This window comes from Falco rusticolus, chromosome 12 (assembly GCF_015220075.1).
Source record: "Falco rusticolus isolate bFalRus1 chromosome 12, bFalRus1.pri, whole genome shotgun sequence".
In the NCBI taxonomy this organism is placed as follows: Eukaryota; Metazoa; Chordata; class Aves; order Falconiformes; family Falconidae; genus Falco; species Falco rusticolus.
This window is the reverse complement of record NC_051198.1, coordinates 22,396,415-22,422,705: the sequence shown is the minus strand read 5'-3', so window position 1 is coordinate 22,422,705 and position 26,291 is coordinate 22,396,415. Positions and strand designations below refer to the sequence as shown.

Below are 26,291 nucleotides of genomic sequence, written 5' to 3'. Positions count from 1 at the left end.
GCTTTCAAACATCACCACTATTTTTCCCCCTTATTATGAAAGGGTTTTCTCTCTGCTCCCCGAGTGCCTTTCTATTAAGTCCATACAAAGCTTTGGTGGCCACCTGCCACACATATACACTTCTGCCATGAGGGTCTTGGAGAAGTTGTAATTTAATCTCATTAAATACTAGGTAGGAGTAAAAGAATCTTTTGAGGACAGAAATTACCCACCATCAAATAACCCAGCAACAACCGCTGTGGAAATTAACCTTTAGGTACAGGTTGCTTCTACTGAGCGACTAGTTAATGAAAGTCTCCACCCGAGATGAATACACAGCAAATGCGCTGGAAAGGCACGTCAGATCTTCCCCTCCATCCATGCATCATTATTATTTCTTTTCCTTTCTGCTCTGCCCAAGGAGAGCTGTATTGTGGCAAACAAAAGGCAACGACACAGCAATGCCGCAGCTGTAATCACACTTTGAGCTGGGACTGTAACTACAGCATGGAGAGTCGGGGAGTAAATTATGCGCCACAATAGAGAAGCAGTGCAGAGTAGGAGAGGGCAAAAGCAGCTGTAACAAAAGCTCGGTGGCCTCCCGATCCCAGATCTTAGTGTAAATCAAAGGAGCAGAAAAACTGCACTGAGGGATGCTGATCTTGGATATCATACAAGAGGGACAATGCTAATCTTCTGACTGGCCACCTCTTGCCCCAGTATCCCTCCTCTTCCCCCACACCCAGGAAATGCACAAGGACAATACCCAGAGCTTCACCAGGGTCTCACGGGAATGGGCTGGTACGACACGTCCCCAGCCCTCAGAGATTCCCAGACTCTGCCCACCCTGACTCTCAGCTCTTCTGCAGCCTCATACTAGTCCTTCAACCTCAATTTCTTCCACCCCAGAGACACTAGTGCCTGCCAGCCAGGGCTGTGTGTTAGGCAACTGATGAATTCTGCTCCCTTACCCCAGCAGGCTTTTCAAAGAGACCAGTCTGAGTCAAAGGACTGTGAGAAGAACTGGGCCCAAAGCTTACAACATGCTTTGGGGGTGACATGCCATTAGGGTAACCCAGTATGGCTCTGCTACAGATATCTCTTATGTCTGGGGCCCCCAACATAAGAAGGACATGGACCTGTTGGAGTGAGTCCAGAGGAGACCACAAAGATGCTCAGAGGGCTGGAGCACCTCTCCTGTGAAGACAGGCTGAGACAATTGAGGTTGTTCAGCCTGGAGAAGAGAAGGCTCCCAGGAGACCTTTCAGCAGCCTGCCAGTACCTAGACAGGGCCTACAGAAAAGCTGGAGAGGGACTTTTTTACAAGGGCATGTCGCGATAGGACAAAGGGGAATGGCTTTAAACTGAAAGAGGGTAGGTTTAGATTAGCTATCACGAAGAAATTCTTCACTATGAGGGTGGTGAGGCACTGGAACAGCTGCCCAGAGCAGCTGTGGATGCCCCATCCCTGGAGGTGTTCAGGCCCAGGTTGGATGGGGCTTTGAGCAACCTGGTCTAGTGGAAGGTGCCCCTGCCCGTGGGTTGGAACTAGATGGTCTTTAAGGTTCCTTCCAACCCAAACCATTCTATGATTCTAACAAGTAGGCTTCCTCGAGCACACCAACACTGCTAGCAGCCTGCAGAAAGGGCCAGACTTCCCATGCCAGCATGCAGCTCCTATGAATCTGCAAGTCAACACAAGCACACCATCCTCCAAGCCACAGGTTGTTCTACTTCCTTAGGCCCATTGCCTTCACCACCCAGGCTCAGGCATAACCTAGCTTGCGTATTTGGGAGACACTCAGACCCCAGACTCAAATACAAGCAAGACTTGGGACACAAAACCTGCACTCTGGCCACCACATCTTCCTGGGCAGCGGGAAAACTTAGTAGCAGCATTAGTCAGTTCAAAAGAAAAGGGGAAGATTAGTTAAAATGTCAGCTGAGTCAGCCCTTAGTTTTAAAACTCTGGAGCAGAAAGCATCTGCATGGGTTAAGTTTGCACGCTCACACAATGACTCAATCAGCGCCCTTCTGTGGCTTGAGGATGGTTGCCGGTTGTTTTGGTGTTTTTTTTTCCCTCCACCTCCTGGTGAATTCTAATATCAAAAAAATCCTACAAAGAAGTCCCGGCATCTTCCCCTCCCCCCTAGTACATACCCTCCCCTGCACAGGTGCCCCCACTGCAGAGCACAGAGCAGTTCCCAGCCAGAAGACAGAGACCTGAAGCCCTTCACCTTGTCTACTTTCAGCAGCAACTTTTAGAAAAATTTCGCATTCTCTCTTACTTTTTTGTTTTTCTCTCTTCTTGATAAATAATCAGAGCAGGATCTTTCCATGTGCCAGCACTGTGGCTCCAGACTTCGAACATTTCTGGAAATGGGTCTTAGCAGCTGACAGCACCCACCAGACGGCAGCTGGCTCCCCATGGCTAGGTGAGCTTGGGTTACTTGCCACCAGCAGTTTTCCCACCACTGCTAGGAACTGTAGCCAACTGTGAGGAGGTGAGGGGACATGCTGTGAGGACCTCAGCCCACCTGCATCTAAACCAGCTTCAACGTGATTTTAGTGGGAGGGGGGGCAAACCCTGGTGCATTTGCCAAGCTGACAGACAGCAACTGTGCAAGGGGTGCACGAGCCGCGGGCGAGGAGACAAGCACTGTGTCCCCTCTCTGCAGCACCAACATGAACCCAGACCCACAGAGACCCCCCTAGGGGGAGGGGACACAGTGAGACCCTCCTCCTCAGAGCTCCGGAGGTTAAAAAAGCCCCAATATAAGACAGTGCACCAAGGCCCTGCAGAGCCCACAGCAGCCTGAAACAAAGCAAGACATGCTCACATTTCAGATGCAAGTGCCAGCACCAATTGTTTGACCAGACCAGCCTGCCAATGCTGACACCCAAGCAGATCTAAGCACCCAGCTGTCCCAGTGCCCAGACTTGCAAGTGCTTCTCCTCCGGCTGCAGGAAGACCCAGCATCACTCCTGACACCTTCTGGTGTCTCTGCTACAAGTCCCACTCTGCCTTGCAAACCAAAGACAAAAGAGGGAAAGCCAGGTGAACCTGGTATTAGGCAAATGAATGCCCAATGCACTGCTTGTGCTAATCAATTTGTTATTTATTAGCCTGAAATTCTCCCTTATTTAACTCGGACAAGATGACACTGCAGTGCTTCATGTCTTAGAGCCCAGCAAGGGTGTTTTTTTGCTGAAGTCTCTGTACTCATCTTGACCAAAATCACAGGGTGTCTCATCCTCTCCTCTCTTGCCACTTGCAAAGGCTAGGGGAGTGTGAGCAGGCACCCCGAGCCATCACAGCAAGCTGTGCCACATAGCACAAGCAAGCTGGAGGGGACGAGAGCAGTCTGCAAGGAGGCAGTTTTATTTACACTAGCTCGGAGTGAGGAGGTGGAGCTGGAGGAAAATAAACCTCACACTTCAAAAGTGTCAGATAAGGCTTCAGGAAAAACAGAAGAGCTATTTTTCTGAGCAACCAAGCAACTGCTCATAACGTCAGAGGGCCTCCAACCACCAGCAGCAAACACACAGAGAAATTTCCAACCACAGCCTGGAGTCAGATGGCATTTCCCACAGGCTCCAGGAGTGCCAAGATCCCAGGCTTGGAACTGCGAGGTAGAATGCTACCAAGCTCACATCAGGCTGTCTTCTGCCAGGAGAGCCTCAGTTCGCCCCGGCAGCTCCAGTGTCCACAAAGGAACAGCTCGAGCAGCCGGCTCTGCCTCTCAAAGCAGGACTGCCCAGCCAGCATCCTTCATTTTGAGGTGCCTGTCCTCCAGTGCCCAGCTGCAGTCCAAGCCAACTAGCTTAAGATCAGATTGTGACAGAGGAAGCAATTAAAAGCTCTCTCCTGGCTCTTCCCAGGTATAGAGGGGCTGCAGGTATTCAGCAGGACCCTACTTGGCCATATTTCAGTTAGTGAGTGGGTCGAGCTCTGGACAAGCATGCAGGAGGCAAAAAGGGGCACTGTGGGGACATCAATAGCCTGCAACGACTGCAAGAAAATCTTCCCCTTACTGAAAACACTCACTTCCAGCCCATGGATGTACCTGCTAGGCAGGAGGAGAAGAATGGGCCCAGGCCTCCAACAGAGATAAACATCCACTGATTAAAATGTGCAGAAGGTATAGTGCAGAAGCCATTCAATAATTTCTCCCTCCTGAGGCACTTCTGCTCTCCTCTTCCTCATGTAATAATATATTGGACAGGGGAAGGTCTAATACACTGCATGGGCCTGACAGTTACCTCACGTGAACCAGGAGAGGCACACTGAAGGCAACAGGAGCGAGTTATGTTCACCCAACAGACACACTCTGCAAGACTCCCTGAGGATGGATGCACCATGCCACTCCCCTCTCTCCTGTCTGATATTTTGCTCTTCCCATTGTGAATACAGTACGGATGAAAATCCCTTGGCACTTTTTGGTTTGCTATTCTTTCTTGAGCACAAGTCATTTGGATTCTTGCTCAGAAAGAATGGGTTAAACGCACCATTACTCAGCTGATTTGCAAGAGAACTGAGAAATACCCTGGGGAAGATGGCAGGAGGAATGTCTCCAGTTAGGCTCTGACTTGAGATGCGCAGCCAGTTCAGACAGCTACACAGAGAAGAAGAGCCATGCAGAATGCTGCAAAATAATATTGGAAGATCTATACGAGCTTTCAGTCATCTCACTGCAGCTGCTCCCTTGGTGCATGCAGACAGGGCTGTTCAGTATTTTAACTCATTGCCCTATAAAAATGCTTCAAGATCTACTGCGAAGGCAATTATGTAGAACTTAATTCTGCACCAAGAAGGATTACAGAAGTGTTTTATAATAAGTCACATAGCAAGAGGCAATTGCATCAGCCAGCAAGCAGTACAATTAAAATGATACCTTGCTAAGCTGCTCTGTGCAAGCCGGCCTTTGAATGAAGGCTCATGACAAGGGGCTGCTGTAGGGGCTGCGCTCTTCTCGGTATCCAAGCAACGTGGCAAAGCCTGCCAGCACACAAATTACAAGCAGTACCTTATTTCCAGAGACAGAGATGGAAACGAGAGGCTAACACAGACACGCAGAGGGATGCTTAGCTCAGGTGTATGGGAAGAGGTTGGTTTGACACTTGGGAGAGGGTAAACCGCATCTCTCATCTAGTAACCACCTGACCTTGGAAAGCAAGTCACAGCTGCTGGCTTCACCACGTATGCATCCAGAGGGCAATGCTGAAGACCAAAATGTCACAGCTGAGAAAAATCAGCAAACTTCCCCACGTGGTTTACAAAGATGCCTCCTGAAACTCACATGGTGCACATGCAGCACAGCACCAAGAGGTTCTGCACAGGCACAAGGTTTGTACCAGCCACTTTCAAAGCACACTTATTCAGACAGCCTATCCACCCCCCACTGCTACACCCTGTGTGCCCACAAGCAAAAAACTCAGGGAAAGTATAAACCATAGTTTTCAAATATTTTGATTCTCGCACTTCTTAAATTAAAAAAAAATAAAAATGAGCAAAAGTCAGGTTTGAGCCAGGCAGAAAAAACCCTCTTTCCAAATGAAAATAAAAGTCAAATCTTTCAGATCAGCAAGAATACTTTCAGGTTATCCTGGTCATCTGTACGCCACCAATCACCCTCTGCTTGTGTGGTATGTGGAATAATCAGTTCAGTGCTAGAAATGCAGCACTAGAAGCCACACTGACTCTGCAAAGCAGCAGCAATTCCATCTGGGGATTATTTCCCCCATCCCTTTTGTCCCCAAATAGTCTCAACACAACCCTGACACAAGGGCAAGCACAACAGATCCACTGACATAATTTCTGTTTCCGGGAGGGCATCAGTTTGAGTCTTTTGCCAGCACCAAGCCCCCATGACCCCCATCCCTCTAGCTGCATGCAGACCCTGCCAGCATTGTCAGCCAGAGCCACCATCCACACTGAGACCTGAAGCCCATCCCTGGTGCACTGGGAGCCAAGCACAGCCACCAACAGCACCTGGCGCACACTCCGCAGACCTCTGAGCTCAGCACGGACTGCATCCAGCAACAAGCCTCACACACCACATGTTTGCTCAGCCCACATCCCCTCCTCACCCCTACAGCAACCACCCCTTCTCGTGAGCCAACCCTGGGCACTACCTGCCCAGCTCTGCCAGCTCCTCTCCCGCGAGAGGGGGCAGCAGCAGCAAGCAAAACGCCACAGAGACATGCCAGAAGCTGGTCTGCTTCGGGGTTTATTTTGGGTTGGCTTTTTGTTTTGTTTTAAATCAATTTTTTTCAGTTGTGGTAAAACGTACCCAGCATACAATTATTCCTGTAACCCTGCCTTGCTCTCCTCTGGTGTTTTAGGGTTGATTTACCAGTGACAGCACAAGAGGGTCAAGAAGCAAGTCTGTCTCTGAATGAATATATTCTTGTGTTTTTTCTAAGACTGAATAAGAAGCAAGCACTATGTTAAGGTAAAGCTTAAGTGCTCAACCGCGATAGACATTCCTGCACAAAGCACAGCTGTGGGCCGAGAGACCAAGACTAAGATGACTTTGCCATGTAAACATTAGACAAACACAGGACAGAGCAGTGTTCCTCAGGTGCTACCAAGCTCTGACAATAACTGGCAGAGAAATACTAAAGAAGACAACAAGGACTGTGTAGACAGCTACTCATCTGGACACGTTGGGTCAGATCCTGACATTACACAGATTACCAGGGCAGGAGGCAAAGTCAGCACGACCAGAGCATGACACCCGTGAACTGGGCACCCAGCATTCAAACTCCTGCTGACAGGCCCTAGGCGATTCAGCAACTTGTTCATCACTACCATGGCAGTTCCCCGAGCTGCTGGCACTCACCTTTGGCTGTGACCATCTCAGACACCATCTGGGAAGGGCAATATAGTAAATGGCGCTGCAGTGGAAAAAGTCGCAGGCATGTGAAAGGATACATCCCCAGGATAACTGCTTCAAGGCATTTGATAGGTAAAGACTCCCTGGTCATTTCTTTTGCTGTCTCCATTAACCTAGGACAGAAATAAAAAAGTTTTCAGTCCTTTCAGTTGGAGCAGCTGACAGGAATCAGAGCCCTCTCCCACACGGAGAGCCAGGTGTGTCTGGTTCTTAACTCAGCAAGCACTTGTGAACTTGATTGTCCTCTTCAGCAACTTGCCAGAGCCCTGTTGACTTCTGGAGGATGACTGGAAGAAAAAGCAAAACAAAACCACACAAAAAGGTGTCCGGCATCCCAGTGCCTTCCAGCCTCTGAAAATGGGTTGGAGGAATGCAGTCCTTGCAGCAACTCCATGAGAATCACTTCAGACTGTAACACAAAGCCCTGCTGAGCTACAAAAGCTGGCAATCATGCAAGCTCCTACAGCAGGACCTAGTTTAGCTTATTTTCAAGAGAACCTGGCTCTCCTGTGGAAAAAACAGTGAAGAGACGATGGTTACATGATGGCCCCCTGGAAGTTACAAATGCCTCTGTGAGCCTATAGCTATAGGTGCAGACTAGAATGTAATGCCTTCTTACCAAGGCTTGTTCTGCAGAAAGCTCTACTAACACAGGCACTCTACACCACTGCAAGCTGAGCTATCATCTTGCTGCTGCTCCCCACCTCGTGCACACTGGAGAAGTGGTAAAAAACATAGGATTCTTCTGTGGGAGTACAGGAAACTATGCATGCCCAGGATCTTGCAAATTCACAGAGTTTAGTTACAATTTGGACTCTGTCTTTGGAGTGGAGTTATGCGACAGGGACAACACCGTGATAAGAAACAAGCAACCTGATCTCAGCTCAGCTGAGAAAGCTGTGATGCCAGACTGATGCCACACCATCAACCAACTAGGTACCCTATCCCCTTCCCCAAGCAGATCCTAAAATCCTGGAGAGTTAAAAAGAAACAAAAAATGCTGAAAGGAGACTAAAAAAAGGCCAGAAGAGTCATACCCAATGACACATACACACACAAAAAAAGCTAAAAACCAAACCAAAGGATGACATCTATTTTGAAGTCTTCTCTATCCGTATCTTTTACCTGAGAAGTGCTTTGTAAACAGATGCCTGCACTAAGCATATACAACATTAAACAATAAAAGTATTTGTGTTAGAGAAGATTATGAAAATATCCATCTGAAACCATTCGAGTCTCTTTTTCCCACTTTCTAATTCACCCACCTCATACATTTTAAACCTCGACTGAGGCGATACAGCTTCCACCGCTATTACAGCCTGTCACAGCCGTTCCATGTCCCATTTATCCAAGTTAGAAATTATCTTTTCATTTGTAAACAACCGCCCTTTACACTCTGCCTGCAATACAGAAGACAAATTAGAGTTAGCCAGCCTCCTACATGCTCACAATCAGCCACAGAAACCCCACTGCTGGAAGCACAGAGCGAGGGTGAGGGCACACAATGGGGCCCCTTCATCCCCCACAGTAGCTCCTCAGTGCTGGTCACAGCAGTAGCTGCTGCAAAGCCCCGTCTCCGTCCAGGGAAGTATTACACGTGGACAATGCATAGGAGGTATCCATGAACAAAACGATCCACTGAATTGCCTATCTTCTAACTCCAGGGGAGTTAAAAGTCACAGCTGATTATGAATGTGCAGCAGAAGTGGGAAAAAGCTCAAGTTGTAAAGCTATTTAGCTTGAAGCCATGGTTACATGCCTGGTTAACATGGTCTGAGGGACAGAGACAGCATCTCCTGCTCAGGTCTACACCTGTGCTGACCCTGCTGCCAGCAGGCAAACTCAGTGCTTCATCACCCCATGCAGCATCAGTTGTCCTAACATCTGCTTTTATAGGCTCACTGCTGTCATGATTTCAAGGTGTTGTCAGCATGGAGATAGCATTAATGGCTCCACGGCCAGGAGGGTAATTGGCCTAAATGAGCACTCATATTACTACCGACTTATCTGTCACAGCAACACTCATTCTATTTAATACTAAGTTGTATTTAACATGCACTCTGTTTGCAAGCCACATACACGCTGGTTCTGAAACACAGCTCTCCAGCACACTATATGGTTATTAAGACAGATTTAAATCAAATGGGAAAGGCATTTCACTTGCTTAAAAATGTGTGACCCACTAGTGCACAGGTAGCACAGCTGTCCCTGCTGAGGCTAGTGGCAGCCCTCCCTTCCCTTTATATGGCATCGCTGGGCTCTGAAGGGACCCCGGGAAGCCCTCCTGTCCCACCTCCTGCTCAAGGCACCCAGGTCTAGGAGCTGCAGCAGGTGCTCAGAGCCCACCCAGGACCTTGCAGCTCAGAGACAGCCATGGCCTCTGGACCATGACAGTGATGAGGGTCTGTGCAAGGGGAGCATTGGTCAGGAGGCATCACCAATAATCAGCAAATGAGCATCCATCTGCACCCAGCGAGCAGGTCATGCCCTTGCACACATCCATCCCTAGACTCCTGGGGAAGACTCTGCAAGCAGTTTGCTTTTTCCTCTGTGTTTACAGCACAGACCACTGGGTTTACACAGATGACCCAGTTCAATAGCCACTGAGAGTTTTTCTTCTGCTTTTAACCAGCTTGAGACAAAGCATGGGCTTAAACCTTGTGTTTGCATTGGAAGCAAAGCCTTTGGAGAATCCCCGAGCCACCGCTCTGCCCAAGGCAGCATAAGCCAAATCTAAATCACTCCTCACAGATAATTTTCCAACCTACTTTTAACTGGTTTCTCAAAGGCTTGGGAACCCACCAGTTAATCTACCCTATACTTAACCTTGCATCTAAGAAGGTCCCCTAATGTTTAAACTAAATCTTTCACTTCTTGCAATTTAAATCAGAAGCTATTTCTGCTATCCACAGTGGGCATGGAGAGCATTTATTATCACTCCTCTTGCAACAGACATTTATGTATGCAACAGGCTGTAATCTACCCTCTTTGTAAACATGAGAAGGCAGACAGATATTCCCCCCCTTCAAAATCCCTTCCCCCCCCCCCTCCCCCTCAAAGCTTCCCCCTTAGGTCATGTTTTCTAGACCTTCTGTAAGATTTGTTGCTTTCCTTTTGGAGTATCTTCAACTGACTCACATCTCTCAGTCCTTCAGCTAAGCCCAGCACACCATATTACGAACATTTCCTTCTGAATCCAATTTTCAGTATATTTTTTGCAACCAACCCAGTGTGCTGTTGGCTTTTTCCCTGTTGACCCACACTTCAGTTTATTGGGGTTTTTTTGTTGTTGGGGTTTTTTTATTGTTCTTTAGTTGTTTTTTGAGGGAGGTTGGTTGGTTTGTTTATTGGGGAGTTTTTGGTGGGGTGTATGTTTGGTTTTGGTTGGGTTTGGGGTTTTTTTTTTGTTTGTTTGTTTTTTCTTAGGCTCAGCCCTTCTTTGCAAAACTAGCCTTTGGTTCTCCACGGTGTATTCCCACAGCTGGCTCTTCCCAAAACCCTCCTTCTGCATCTGCCCTTACTAAATTACCTGTTTGTTCCAGAGCAGCTCTCTTCAAGATCACTTTGAATCCCAATTCCACCTTGCAAAGCCTTGTCAACTTGTCCAGCCTGGACTGCTAAGTGCATGTATTAGCAAACAATTAGTCTTACCCATACCATTAAGGAAAAAACACTGACCTGGGACAGAGATTGCACCCCTGGCCTGACAAACTCTGCTAGGCAAGAGCACAAGAGCAAGCTATTAAGCACCACTTGCTTAAGCGCTGCTTTTCACAAGGTTGGGTCCTTGTGTTAGTTTTAGACTCAAGGCCCCCACCTTATCTGGAGGCTGCCAAAAGCCATACTAAAGCAGAGAGCTATCACATCCACACCTTCTCCCTCATTGACAAAAGCTCTTACACCCTCATTGAACAAACTTAGCAGAAACAAACTGTGCCAAACTAAATTCACACTGCCTTTCACCTACCCCGAAACTGCAGATAAACTCACAAAGTTCTTAATTTTATTTTTTCTCTCTCTCTTTTTTTTTTTTTTTTTTTTTTTAAGGTTCATATCTTTGCCTTTCCCAGTTTCCAACAAAAGCAGCCATCCTCCCCACGCTTTCTAACAGTATTAATGGTTTGGAAGCTGCTTGTCGCTTCTCCAAGTGATCTAGGAGAAACAATGGAGCATCCAGCTCATTTGAAAATAACTCATTACAAGCACTCTTTGACTTGTATTTCCCCTATTTTCTTAGACTCCTAAATTCTTACCACAGTCGCAGATGTTAATCGCAACCAGAAAGTCTGCACTTTCCAGAAAGTTAAACTTGTGATTGAAGATTTAAGGAAGGCGGAAAAGAATTAAAACCAGCATTACGCGTTTCAATTCCCTGCCTGAGCAGGGTTTGTTTCTGGGATTGTCTTTAAATCTTTCCAGTTATCTGAAAAGACTCCACTCCACATATATGGCTAATGCAGTACTCTACAATCTCATACCACAGATAGCTGGGAATTAGCTCAAAGCCACCTTCTTCACAGACCCCAGTGAGCATGGGGGCAGCCCATCTCTTCCAGTTACTCAAGGCAGACTGCTACAGTCAAAAAAAAGCATCATGCAGCTTCCCTCTTTGCAGCATTTACGCCACTATCTACAGTCTGCCAGGCAGATCTCTATGCCAGACCACAGTGAGCAATTCTGCCTTTTAACAAACGTAGCCAACAGGAACAGACTGCATGCTCCTCCCTCGAGATCTAGTCCTTGGCAGATGGTGGTATTTCCTTGTTAATCGACTAAAATGTCTTTCAGTGTTTTCAAGAGCCCACCTGGATTGTCTCCCTTGCTTTCTGCAGTGAGAGAGGGCCCATGGAGGAGCTGGTTTTGCCACTTTAGGATGTCTTCTGTTTAAAATGGCAGCATCTGCAGACATCTCATGGGAACCATGAATTCCTTTCACTCCCAGATTTTTCACTAGGGCACCCAATTTCATATATATGTCAGAAAAAGCATGTCCAAAACTGGATCTCACCAGCTGGCACCCATCACACTGGAGTCACTTCAGAGATAACTGTGCTTAGGAGGAGAGGCTGCCCGTTACCTTCAACAAAGAGTCCTAGAGACTTTAATGAAATTTGTATTAGTGAGATCCTCCAGCACATTTTTCACAAACTTACTTCTCCTTCCCTAGGCCCTTGTATTTGCATGAGGTCCACTAAATCTCCCTCTCCCACATTTTTCTAAAGCTCCTGGCAGTTTTATGCTTCCCAATGAAGCCAAGAAGGAAGTGAAAGGCACCAACAGGAGTAAAACAGCAGAGCAGCTACTGCTCTCATGAATCTTCTCAAAACCAGTTTGTTTCAATGGCAAAAACACTTCTACCACATGCTGAACATAGCACCATATCTGTAACATTCTCCCTTTGTGCAAGACAGAAGCAGATGTTCAAATGCCTTCTGCAGCCTATTGTCTGGAAATGGTATGAGCCCATTTTTCTTTACAGCCCCATCAGGGTTCTTTAATAACATGGTGTGTTGAAACAGTATTATTTTCCATTCCCCCCTTTGCTGTTACTTGGTTGCATCGTTCCCATGTGACTGCTTCTATCACACTCTTTTATTGCAATTGATCACCCATTATAACTGCAGTCACTGAGTGTCTCGCCATCTTCACAGAGCATTTCTGAGCTGTAATTTCTCAAAGACCCCAGAACCTACCAAAACATCAGTTTTTCCTTCAGTCATAGGTCCTGCTGATCAGCTGGCGCTGAACTGGAGGAAACAGCACAATACCACACCTACCTACACCCCCCCCAGATACTCTGTGGAAGGCAAAAATACTTGTTCTCCCTTGCGGCTCACGCCTGCATCCTAGAACAGAAGCTTGCAGAGGGTTTACTGCTCCTTGTAAAGCCAGTAAAAAAAAAATCTTGTTGCCACTGAATTCACAGTTACAGGTATTACTAGATATCCAGAAATACTTCTTTTTCTAAAGCTCTTACGTTATCTAAGGTTGGCAGTTTAAAGAACAGCTATTTCAGTTAAAGGTACCATTTTTTATCAGACCAGTTGTACCAACAAAAGCTGTAATATAATCCCATATGGGAAAAGGAAAACCAGCCTTACTGGTGTCTAAAACACTTGTATTGCACACATACACACTTATCATGGATCAGTAGAACTGAACTCCACAGGGTGCACTTTACCTACCCAGTACAAAAGGGTACATCACGAAGCCCGTGTGCAGGACACCATCCTGGGTCAGGATGCCTGTACACTCTATGAGCAAAGCACTCCTACGGTGGATGTAGCTACATCTGGATTTTGTACAAATACAACAAACTCAGGCAAGGTTAGACACTAACACATTTTCAGACATGGTTTGCCAGTGCAACAGGAATACCACACAGTTTGCAGGATCACATTTCTACCACCCCAACTCACACAGCAATGCCAACAGAAATCTAGTATTTTCAAAAGTGTTATCTGTAGTCTAGACAAATCCACAGGGTGTCTGGCAGTCTAGAAGCAAGTTGATAGCTACCAATGACTTTTTCTTAAGAGAGATTGTAAATACTAAATTATAGCAAGCCTGTGTCCCTTAATGTTATGAGTCCCTATAGATAATTTATGCTCTTCTTCCTAAGCACAGCCATGCATTTTTATTCTCTCATGCATCTCACTGATGCTGACAGTAAATCTCTATAATATCTAGTCCTTCCCCCATAATAGAAAAACTCATTAATATGCCCCAGCTGCTTTAGGACACTTTCACATGAATTTATGAATATTCAATTTCCATCTAGTGCTCAGCTTCTTTGTGTCCAGCCACTGCTCTCTTGAAGAGAGGCTGCCAAAGATCTTGTAATACTTGCATTAGCTTTGAGCCCTCATATTATGAAATAAGCAATATGTTTAATATCAATAAGTCACAGCTCTGGGAACAGCCCCAGCTTTCAAGAGATGGTAGCAATTGGAGACACTCAGCATCTCGCTGAGTAACTTGCAAATACAAACTTCATCTTGCAGCAAGCGAGGCCTTTTACACCAAGAAACTTGCTCAGCACAGCATTTGTTACCTCAGCACAAGAAACCTGTTGTCACCACACTGGAAGCAGTTTTCTTGCAAAGTGGAACACACCTCCCAGGAAAAAAAAAAAACTTGCAGGTGTGGGGAGTTTTTCAGTTCTGGTGAAAACTGGCCTGGCAGCAGGAGAACAAATCACCAAGGACAAATGCAAAAAAGTAGATAACCTCAGCTGGTACAAACAGACACACACCCCACGTGAAGGAAAGGAATGCCTTCAGGGAAACCTCAACATTACAGAGCGATCAATGCATTATTCCTCTTCTCAAAGCTGAAGAAACCAAGACATGGCAAGCACTCAAGCCCCACTGCACTATGACAGGATCTGGGCAGCTAAGCGTGCTCCTAAGAGTTTCGCTACTCCTAGCACCCCTGTCCATCAGGTCAAGGAGCAAAGCAGCACAGGCGTTAAGACTTAACACTCTGCAAGTCCAGCATACACCAGGTGCAGGCAACTGTGCCTGGCAAGCTGGCAGCAGCTGCCCCAAGGGGTTGGATTCTTCCCAGGGGCACTCTCCTAAATTCTGCAGAAGTCCTGCCACCACATACCAAGTCACTCCCAGAAGTACTAACAGCGACAGAACAAGAAGAGAAGTCAGACAAGTCCCCAAGCAAACACTACAGCAAGTAAATAGTGAAAATGGTACCACTAAGGAGAGAATCCAAAGCCACAGGTACATCTCCATCTGTGAGCTCTATATTGGTTCCCTTCCAGGGAAGAGTACCGGCCTCGTAAGTCAGGCTTTCATCCAGCCCAGGACGACACTGACTTTTCAAGTGGTGAGTGCTGAGCACAATTCATTTTCATCCTCCACTTCCTTGGAAAAAGTAATGAGGCAAATTTAAAAACAAGTGACTAGCCTGAAAATTATTTTAAGCTTCTGTATACCCACCTACCACTCAAGGCAGAGTTTTTTCTAAACTAGTTCCACCAGTGCAGTGAATATTACATAGAGAAAGGAAGTGTGAAAGATTGCCGTCAGCAAGACGAAAACCTGAAGCGCAGAGCTGGGATGGAAACTGGAATTTACAGTGACAAACCATTAGATTAATGACAGACAGCTGGGGAGAGCTAGAGACAGGCCAGTCTACAGGAGTAATTATATTGCGCTTACCTAAATTTCACCCTAAAATAAAAGCGTAACTTCTTCCACACCACTTCCCGCTCTAACCTGCTGACTTACCGGGTCCTACTGAAGCACTGTCCTAAGTATGATGCAGTTCTTACATGCAAGGGATCCCAGCCCCCTCTTGCCAGGCTCCCTGTGTATATCTTTGTACTTGCAGAATGCATCACCAACCAGCACATAAATCCATCATGTGGAAGGAACAGCAAGATGAGCAGCAACAGGAGAAGCACAGCCAGGACTTAAACAGTCTATTGTGATCATCCAGGGGAAAGGACTGTGCCCAAGATGTCAAAATTCATGCAGCGTTTTGAACGGCTGATCTCTTCCTACCATCAGCAAAGGCCATTACAGCACAAGCAGAATCTCAGGACTTACACAGTTTCCATAAAAACAGCCCAGCCCTCCCAACTCAACACCAACAAGCAACAACTGAGAGTTTTCCCAGTCCTGTGTATTTAGTTTCGGCCTGTAGCTATGCAGCTCCCACGTGGCTGTTGAGCAAGACCAGCCCTTCCACTCCTTGGCTCTAAATGGGTCCATTTGTCACCTGGCAGCAAGCTGGGATGCTCCTTGCAAAGGCAGCAACATACCCAGTTTTGGCCCTGCCAGAGGAGCCATGGCATAGAGGAAGCAGCCCTCCCATGCCATGGTGCTACAGTGCTCAAACACCCAAGGTGATCAGCTGGTATGATGTGAGATAAGGGCACTAGACCACTTCCAGAGACACTTACCCACTTAAAGGTCTGGTTTTTCTAATCTCGAAGAACTGTGTTCCTGTGTGATTGTATCTGAATTTTGTCTGTTAAAGGAAAGTTGCTTGAACAGTTAAACAATAAAATAACAACGCTCAAAAGGTGGATTTCAGTTCTGATTTCCTGTTGAAACAAGCAGAAAGCCATTGACTCTCAACAGAGGTGAAACCCTGGCATGTGAAATAAAGCAATTACTTCACTTTTTTATGACATATTAACCGGCACTAGATACAGAGTCAAGCAAAAGTGTTGTCTAAAATGACACTTAAATTTGGTACTTGAGGGTTATGAATACTCCTTTCCTCTAGGTCCCACTCACTATTAGGTTAAAGTTTGAAAAAAAAAAAAAAAAAAGGCTTCTATTTGGGCAAGAGAAAGCTTTTAGAGACTTCTCAAACCAATCAACATCATTCATGGTTTGAAAGAATTTATTTCCTTTTTAAGTTTCTAACTCAAGTCAGCCACGTAGCTCATATATGACCTGTAAACCAAAAGCATGGCAGGTGCATCCATTTACACCTAGTAAATATAAACCATTCTCTAAAAAATACAGTGCACATGAAATCAAAATAACCAGCTAAGTGCAACTGAAGAACATGAGTTAACACTGTGAGCACAGGAGAAAAGTTCATCACAAAAGGATGCCAGCAGAATCACCCATCAAAGAAACCTCAGCACCACTCACCCAGCAGTGCAAGCTACCATGCAGTAGTACCACCACCACCACAAGCAGCCTCATCCTGCTCCTTTAGCACAGCTGTCCAAGCAGTAATTCAGTAAATCAGGTTAGTAAACCTATCTGTCCAGTAAAAACAAATCAACAAAAAAAAAAAAAAAAGCCAAAGAAACAACCGAACAAAACCCCCAACAGCAGCAATAACAAAAAATAAATCACACCATCCACTTACTTTTGCTAGGTTATTTTTCCAGTTGTTCCCCAACCTAGTTCCCAACACAACCATGGGAATATTCACGCCAGTAAAATTGTGGTGGTGATACCAGGGTAGAAATAGGTGACCCTACGGAGGCAAAGGGTACCTTGCAAGGCATAAATAGCACTGCTGCTGGCTTTGTAACCGTGGTCTAAATAAAGACTCTAGCTTGCACCAGGATGCTCTGAACTGACATCAATTAGAGTTCAGAGTTCTCCAGAAATGAGGCTTTGCTTCCCTCCCACCTTCAAAACCTCATTCACGAGGCCCTTTCAGAGTGCTCTGAACAAAGCACAGAGCCTCTTGTAGCCCTCAAAGGAAGCCCAGACCCTGTTCCTCACCCCACTTTGAAGCTTTTCTGAGCATAGATCCAAACCCCGTACCTAAGACCTGCTCCTGCTACATAGCAGAGTGCAGGATTTCAAAACCACTGGGGGTGGGGGGGTGGGGACTATATGTATATAAATAATTTTTGGAGTTGTGTGTGACATGGTCTCCTCTCTGGCACAACCCCACTGAGCAGCAAGCCTCTTGTCCTGCCCAAGCATCTGACATGCAGAAGAGAAATGCACCATTCCCCTGCAGAGCAGGCTAGCCCCAGCCTCCCTCTCCCCATGGCAGCTGCAGTGGCTCCAACCCCTGCTGCTGCCTTGATCCCAACCACTACTCCCCAGCAGGCTACCCATGCCTGCTATTTTTGGATGCTCTTCCAGCTGCCGCCCATATCCTTTCCTAACTCTTACCAGGACTTTACATACATTCCTCACCCTCGCTGCTTCCCCACACACGCACATGTACACACACAAAAAGGAAGAGTTTAGAAAACAGGAAAACAGAAGAGCAGCATCTGGGCCAGCAACTCTCCCATCCCAGCCAGGCAGCTATGGAAACAGACAGGTATCAGGCATGGGGGTAGACAGATGTATACATCTCTGATGAACCCCCAAGTGGGACATCTGGAAGCAGGGATTTCTTTGGTCAGTTCCTGTGTCACGCGGCAAGTCTGCCCACCTCGGGGCCAGGACAGCTGCTCATGCTCCCCACCCCAATGACAAAGCCCTCCCTGCAAGCTGAGCATGAAGGTAGTCCTCAGGGAGCCCCCACAGGGGCTGCCAGGGCAGAAAGAGAAAAGGTTTGCCACAACGCTGGCTCTCCCTTAGTCACTTTATGACAAAATGCTGTATTATTTCTCCAGGCATCACAATCTGATTATAATATCCTCATAAGCCAACTGAAAAATAAGCATTTTATTCTCATCAATGTCACTTCAGGTAAATTCTTCAGTATCATTTAATTACATTCCCAGAGGATTTCTGTGATTAGCTCAGTACTGCAGGTGCCATCTCAAATCCTCAGAGATATCCTTTTCACCCTTGAATGATCCCAAGCCCTTGCAACCAACTAGTGCTTGGTAAAGTCCCTGTTAATTCATGCCAGGTATAAGCCAGCCTTCTCTCTGGAGACTGCATGCTGGAGAAGGATACTGCAGCATCTTCATGTAGGTCTGTATTGCCTGGAGCCATTCTGGGATCGACATGGAGAGCTTGTAGTTTGGCACTGGTGGCACTGAGGGCTGGACACACAAAAGAGATAAAGAGGTTAGACAGTTACTGCTCCCTGCAGAGCGGATAAGTGATTTACTTGGGCAGCGGCACATGCTTAGTGCAATGCAACGTGGCAGCACAGATGGCTCAGACCCCACGTGAACTCAAGCATCAGGCAAAGTCATCCCGCTGACAACAGGGGCTGCCCATACACCAGAGCCAGCCCCATCCCTGACCATGTGGAGGGGGACAGGGTAGGCCCCCGCCTCAGCGGGCTGCTCATCATGACCACCACCATCCCTTAAACACCACCCTGCGCGGGCAGGCAGTCCAGCACAGTAGGCCAATGCTTCCCATTTTTCCCCTCTAGCACAGAGCGGTTTGGATGAGTACCATTCCAGCACTGGCTCTGCTGTCCTCCCTCCCCTGAGAAACCATTTCAAGTCTAATTTTTTGTTTCCTCTGTCATAAGAGAAAGATATATAGAAAAAGAAAAAAAAGACAAGGATCCCAGGCTGCATAATTTCCCATCTGCCGCATGTCAGTGGCACACTTGCTGGGCAGGAAGCACATGGTACCTAGAAGACCACCTGGGACCCAGATCTTTAATGATATTAAGACACTTAAAGATATAGGCTGGCAACGTAATGGGATTTTTCCAAAATCCCGTAAGACATCTGCTTGTGCCTAAGCACTTTAGAAGCCGGGACCTCAATCCATATTTAACCCCAAAGCTTTGTGGCTCCTGTAAACATGCAGGAAAGGGGCATGGCCTGCTCCCAGGTCCCCTTAATTAGGGCAAGACTGTAAAATATGGGGTCAACATGCTAAAGCAGGCAGTGTGGCTAAAAAGAAGTCAGTTCAATTCTCACAAATGCAGTGGATTTAAATATTAATGCAGACCCAAATCCAGGAACCAGCAGCTTGAGCAGTCGTGGCACAAGGCACAAAGGAAAACGTGCAGCATCCGCGGGCCCACATCGAAGTTACAATAGTTTGAAGACAATGAAATGCGCTATCACTGCTCTAAATACACTTCACGTCTATGATTACAGATAAGAAAAGCAAGCTCAGGCAGTATGGGGCCATCTCCACCACACAGACCTTCCCCTCCGGCCCCCACCTCCCCTGTGAGGGAGGGATAGGTGTTTTGCTTTCAGGGCAGGAGCACCGATAACCCAACACGACCAAACCCCAGCATTTACTACACTGACTACACTCAAATAGTAAACATACTTCAGAGAAGGGGGAAAAACCCAAATAGAGACTCCTACATGTAACACATTTGAAGTGGCAAGCAGGCAGATGGGCCGGCCCCCGGCTCGCTGGCACGCATGGGCGCCCACACAGGCTCTCTCCTCACAAGTGGGAGTTACCAGCAAGGCTCATTAGCACTTCTTAATCATCAATTCCACACCTAAGCTCTTCATTAGAGGCAATTTTTTGGTTTCACGAGTTCCTTCTGCCCCCCAATACCCTTTGGTCTGGACAAATTGCCCGCCTGTCCCCGCCAGCACTGCGGCAGGCCTGGACTCGGCATGCCAGACGGGGCTCCCATTTCAGGAGCAGCAAGTGGGTGCAAGAGGGAATTAAGGCCGGCCTGGCAAATCCTTCCAGGGGTAGTCACTTCTGCTCAGATATAAATACTCCTTTTCTTCCAGGATAAAGACACTCTAGGTGCACGCACTACACAACAGGCCAAGGTGCCAGGAGCCCCACCCGCTGCAGAACGGCTGGGGGACAGCACAGCCCTTTCTCAGCGCTCCATAAAATGGAGGTCCCTGCGCTTGCCCAGCTGTGGGACCACACAGCATCCCATAGGGACCGCACCAGTGCGGAGGGACGCAGCCCTTGCTGTAACCCACAGTGGCCACCCTCATCATGGGGGTGAGGTTTTTTGGAACTCCATGCGAGGTGCTCCCCTGTCTCCGAGGCAGATGATCACGACAGCCACCAGGCACGCTCAGGTAAAGAGAACCAGGGTTTTCCCAGCAGCTGACACGTATCCCATCACCTGTCTGTTAAAGCTACCCAGGCAGGCCTTGCTGAGCTGGGATGCCCAAGCCCCTCCAGACCTTGGGACATGAGGGAGAAGCAGCCACCAGTCTCCCCCGCGCAGGATGGCAGCACTGTCCTCTCTGCCATGCTGGGCAAGCAGTACACGGCATCGTGCTGCCAGCCAGGCCAGGAGGTGGACAGCCACCCACCGCTCCCACTCCCTCCAAAGAAACCCCATTTTTCCCCTCTAAATTCCTGCCCTAGCTGCAGGAGCACCGACCTGGGTGCCCAGCCAGCACAGAGCAGAAGCCAGGGCTGCACGATACCAGCAGCAAAGGAATGCACAACGCTGCTACGGTTGAGGCTGCAGCCCTCCAGCCACCAGTGCACATCCCAGCGCAGCAGCCAGGAGCTGCCGAGGGTTTGTAGCAGGCGGCCATAGCCGCCAAGAGGAAATGCAGACACAGCACTACAGACTGTGAATTTATAAAGCAAGTGAAAGCCAGGCAGATGAAAGGCCTTGACCCTGTATCAGTACTTCCAAGCAGTAGCAGCTCCAGAGACAGCAGAGCTGCTCCAGTGCAAGACCTTGTGGCAGATCTGGAAATTGTTATCCCGTGGCTAGAAATGCTGTAGTCTCAGATCACCACAGACATCCTGCGTTAAAAGTTGTCTTGCCTGGTTCTACTGTGTCTCATTCAATGATCAGAAAGTCACTTTCTGCTAGCTCACCCTTGCAAGTACAGTTAGCTAGCATGGATGAAGGTGGCAGGCTAGAGCCCTAAATGCTGATGAGATGTTTAATTCATTAAGACTTCCAAGAACACAGGCCACATAAAGCATTGCACAGCCCTTCCAAACAAGGAGCCCACACCTTTCCCAGAGCTCAAGCCAAAAGTCAGAGGTGGGGGGTGCAATCAAGGGACTCCTTGGGTTCCAAAATTGCCCCTCTTGCAGACAAACCAGCTTTTTATGAGGATTCTTCCTCCTATGAGAGATGCAGCCCTGCACCCCTGCAGTTTGTATTTGTTCCACTTAAAGACAACCTCGCCAATATACAGTAAGAAACTACTTAGCACCCTGCGTGCATGATCACCGAGACTAATACCAAGATGATTAGAGCAATCAAGTGGAGCTTCTTGGGGAGAGGATGAAAACTCTCTCCCATCACTAGGGATTAAGAACAGATCAGATGCAAAAATGGAGCAGTCGCACACACTACTCGCTCAGCCTCCAGCACCTACCAATGCAAGCAGATTACAAACCATTTTCTCACAGGCATAAGTTTCTCTTGTCACTCCCAATTAGCACTACCTAGTCTTTCGCCCGGTGCCATGTACCCAGCAGCACCCACCAATTAAAAGAGCTGTACCATCATTTAAGCAACAACTGTCCCCTCACACTCCTACTCTGACCCAGAAATTACCATCACGACTTTAGCAACCTACTACCTACCTTGTAGCAAACAAACCTGCTCCTAACCTTCATTTGCTCACCTGAGCTGTACTGATCTTAACGAGAACTAGGTGATGCTCAAAACTACCCTCTGACCCCAGAGGTCCCAGGCTTAGCCATCAAGAGCTAGTTAGTCACAGGGGACACCAGGCCCTTCTGCCCTTGAAGAAGTTAATCACTGAGACAGGGAGCTTGCTGCCGGACAGCACTGGAGAAACACAGTGCAACTTTTACAGCGCCCTCCATGGATTAGCAACTAGTAACTAACATCAAATGATTTATCCGAGCAGATTTCAAAACATTTTTCCTCCTACCCAGCTGCAGCACATGCCACACTGAGTCAGCCTGAGGAAGAAGCCATGGGCGATGCTCTCTGGGACACTGCAGCAGACAGCATGTGGAGCATGTCTTTCACCAAATACTTTGTCAGCCAGTACAGTTATCACCAGTAAAAGTTACATGCTTTGGAGCTTGGAGGTAAGGAAAGAAAATCAAGTCCAGCGTGTGCTTTGCTGTCTCTTAACACCAAACAGATCTGCAGGCCATTTAGACTAGTGTGTAAGCCGGTCATGCTGCTGAAACGAGAAGTTCTGCCCTCTCCCTGCCCCTTCATTTCTACCTCAGGTGCCTGTGCAAGTATGAGATGAACCACACCAAGGAACTACAAAAAAACCCAGCATAACCAGATTATTCTTTAGCTGGATCTGCTTCCCCGTCCAAACAAAGGCTGGTGCCAGCATGAGGGAAGCAGGGGAACAGAGAGAAAGAGATTGCCCCTTTTGCACTTATGCTGAAGGAAACATTGCAGAAGAGAGATGAAAGGCCTTTTCAGCCTGCATCTAATTTGACAAGCGCCTTCGCAAGACGGCCCTACTCAATGTACTTCCAGCTTCTCCACGCGCAGAATTTTCCCTTTCTACCCTACATAAAGAACTTGTTTCATACTTATCACTGACAACTTGGCCCATGACAATGCCAGCCCAGCCATCTCACCCCAGCATGCACAGGGGTATGAATCAACATGGACTTCAGCGGCCAGCTCAGATGAATGCTGCCTGATGGGACGAGTGAATCAAGCTCCAAGTCCACCAAAGCCAGCTGTGTTAAAGACATTGTGGCCAGTAATGCAGCGCAGTGGTGAGAAGCCTTGGAACATCAGCAGACAACATTTTATTTGCTGGCTAGAGGAAAAAGACTTGGGTCAGGCAGAGCCGTTTGGAGCTTGTACTGAGGAACGTACAAGACAAAAGCATTTGGAGTCTTTCCATATACTGGAAATCGAACGTCTGAGTTTTAAATCCCTTACTACATTTCAGGAGCAAGGAAACGCCTGTGTTCCAGACAGCTGAGCAAAATGTGCTTCAAATCGCACAAAGCACTTCACTCAGTCCCTCAGGATTTCTTTTCATTCTTGTTTTCAGCTTTTTCCTCCCCAAGGCGAAAAAATAATTTTCTTCCCGCTCGTCTCCCAAGACGCCAACTCCAGCAGCCGAGTGTCCCGCAGCACAACCCCCGCCCCCGCCAGCCGCTCCAGCTCTGCCCCGGCGCCCCCCGCAGTGGACAGGGGCCAACCCTCGCCTCTCCCGTCCCCTCGGCGCCCGCGGGATGCCCGGCTCTGGGCTTTGCGGCACCCCCTCTTTTTTTTTAAGGGGGGGGGGGGGGGCTTCGCCTTACCCGGGCCAGGCGGGCGGCGCTCCGGATGGCCGCCGCCACGGCGCCGCCGTCGGGGTGCACCCGCTCCACGTGCCCCCACATCCGCTCCCAGGTCTGCCCGTCCATGGGGAAGCCGCTCTTGTTCACCAGGAAGAGCGACCCGCCGTCCCGCTGCTGCTCCTCCTCCTCCGAGCCGCCGCCGCTCCCGCCGCCGCCCGCCGCCCGCGGCTGGGCGCTCCGCGAACGGCCCCCCTCCTTGCCGGCCGCCGCACGGCGGGTGCTCCCGCGGCCGCCGCCGCCCGCCGCCGCGCCCGTCATGGCCCCGCGGCCATGCCCGAGCCCCGGCGCGCCGCGGGGACCGCTGTCGAGAGGCGCCCCGCGGCCTCGCCGCCGCCCGCGCCCCCTATATATATTTAATATATATATGTGTGTGTGTGTGTGTGTGTGTTACGTGCGTGCGGCAGAAGCTGGGCGCGGGGACGGCCCCTGGCTAGCGGCGGCCGCCCGCCCGCCCCGCGGCACGGTAGCTCGCTGGCCCCGGCCCGGCCTCAGCCGCGCTGGGGGCGCGCCCCGCGCCGCGCTCCATGCCGCCGCGTTACCACGCTACCGGCCGCCCGCCCGCCCTCGGCGCGCTCCTATTGGCGGTCGCAACAAAGAGGGGCGGAGCTCGAGGGGCGGGACGAGCCGTGACTGGCGGAGCCGCTGCCGGGCGGCGCCCCCTGCCGGGCGGCCCAGATCACCGGAACCGGGCGGCTCAGACTGAGCCCCTTCGCCCGCAGCCGCTCCGGCGTGCACGGCTGCCGGCGTGCCGTGCCGTGCCGTGCCGTGCCGTGCCGTGCCTCACCTCCCGGGCCCCGCTGCCTGAGGGGCGCCTGAAGATCAAACTCTTCATCGAAGAGAGCTGGTCTCTTCCGTTCTTCCTAACGGAGCTGGAAAATTCTTTGTTAACCGTGGAGTGCTAACAGCAATGGCAGCGAGACCCCAGCCTGAAGGCGCGGGCTGCTGAGAAAGGCTCCCCGGGGCTCTTCTGCCCGGTGGGCAAACAAGCGCCCCAGCCCCGGGGGAACCCCCCCCAACAGCCAGGGCTCTGCATGCCCTGCTAACGCCAGCGAAACAGCGTCTGACCCCGCCTTGCCGGTGCCCGGTGTGATGAACTGTGCATGGGAACAGCAGGGAACTGTCTCTCCCCCAGGGCGGCCTTTGCAGCACCTCCCGGGCAGACGACTCCCTGGCTGCTGCTGCTATCCTCACCGCTCAGCTCAGTTCCCAGATGCTTATTTGCATGCTCGGAGGGATGTTTTTAGCTCTTTGTATCAAGCACAACTGTGTCAGCCTAATACAACTCCTAGAGCCAGAGGTGAATCCCCATCAGAAATAAGTAATAGCCTGAAAAATGTTGCCATCCCCTGCCCATGCACTCACTCAGATCCCTCCTGATCCCAGCCAGGCTGCACATGTACTTGAGCATCTTCTCAGCACCTGCAAGTACTGACTTTCATCTCTTGCCATAAATATATCCATCCAGTGCCCTGATCAGCTTTCTGAAGGCTCTCGGGAGCCACGGGTGTATGTTGAGTCACTAATCACACTCTGCCGGAGTTGACATCTCTGTGAGTCCTACCAGTAATCTCCCTGCCACAACCTGGCCACATGGTATACCTGAATCTCATCAGGAGGTTTAACGTAAGGGAGGCTGGAGAAAGGCTGCTCCATCAGCTAAAGCAAACCAAGGGCTTCAGCTTACACAGCTCGCCCAGTGTCAGCTTTCAGCCCAAGAGATTTTGGTCTAAGGAGCCCCCCAAGCTGAATGGAGAGGCTCAGTGTGTAAATGGCAATGCAATGTAGAGGAGAGGAGGAAAGGTCAGAGCAGATTTAGAGCTGCTGTGAAATCTTCACCCTCTCCGTTATGTCCTGCATTTCCCTAATGATCAGGCAAACACTGCAACTGGAGGGCAAATGTGCTCCCATGCTGGGCAGAGGCGATCCACGCCCCCCACTGGGTTTTGGAGCAGGATCCCAGGGGAAGTACAGTCCCTCTCTCCTTCAGGAATACAGAGGAGGCTGCACACTGGCAACATGTGGGAGCACTGAGATAAGCTCCAGATGGGAGCTGATGAAGCACAGAGACCCTGAGAGGCTGCAGCCACAGAGGAGAGGGCTCTCAAGGAGCACAGGGAGGCTCAGGCAAGGCAGTGCAAGGAAAGGGAGGCTGAGAACGTGTGCAGGTTCACTGGAGCAGAGCCAGGGGAAAGCTTGAAAATCTTTCAGACCTGGATCTTAGGACTAATGGGACTGTGCAGGTGGTGGCAGCCATGTGTGAGCAGCCCAGGGGCACGCTGTGTGTGATAGAGCCTGGAGTGCTGGGATTGCATAGCAGAAAGTCATCATCAAGGTTGCTGTTACACAAGCTGGGAGTCACCTATTATCCCAGAGCCTTGTTTGCTGGTGGAACAGGTAACTATGGCGAGGCTGCCTCAGCCTCTCTTAGTGCTGCTCCACCGCCCAGAGCAGCCAGAAACCCTCAGATCATGCTTTCCTACACCCACCCACTTCCTAGCCACCCCGAAAGGGTGAAGACCAGAGTGATGCTACATGCTTTGCAATTCAAAGCCTTCTGCACCCACCATGCCAGGGTGTGCTCCATGCCAGAGGGAGGGACTCTCCCTGGCCAGACAGATAAGGATCACGGCAAAGTTGGAACATCACAGCCTTGTCCATAGCAGCCCTTTGCAGCACCCAGACCCCTTCTGATCAGAACTGAAAGAAAAAATATCTTACCAGCTCCTCCTTGATGCTCAGGGCAAGTTGAACTCCCAGAGGCCAGCCAGTATGTCCAAGGCCAGCTGTGGGCTGGAGAGGCAGGGCAGAAATTAGCAGAGGTCCTGAA

General features: G+C 49.2%; 1 protein-coding gene across 2 annotated transcripts in view; it reads right to left on the bottom strand.

Annotated features, from left to right (window-relative positions):
• Positions 1–26,291, bottom strand: part of VASH2 (vasohibin 2) — a 40,524-nt gene extending 14,233 nt beyond the window's left edge. Inside the window, exons 1-4 of one of the 2 annotated variants that reach the window (XM_037405069.1) lie at positions 26,183–26,291; positions 18,239–18,327; positions 15,802–15,858; positions 6,917–6,991 (exon numbers count right to left, since the gene is read on the bottom strand). In XM_037405069.1, the coding sequence (XP_037260966.1) occupies positions 6,917–6,991; positions 15,802–15,858; positions 18,239–18,291 (185 nt within the window). In that variant the 5' untranslated portion in view covers positions 18,292–18,327; positions 26,183–26,291. Of the gene's footprint in view, positions 1–6,916; positions 6,992–15,801; positions 15,859–18,238; positions 18,328–23,425; positions 23,987–26,182 lie in introns of those variants that run through there. The other variant, XM_037405068.1, reaches the window with a different exon arrangement.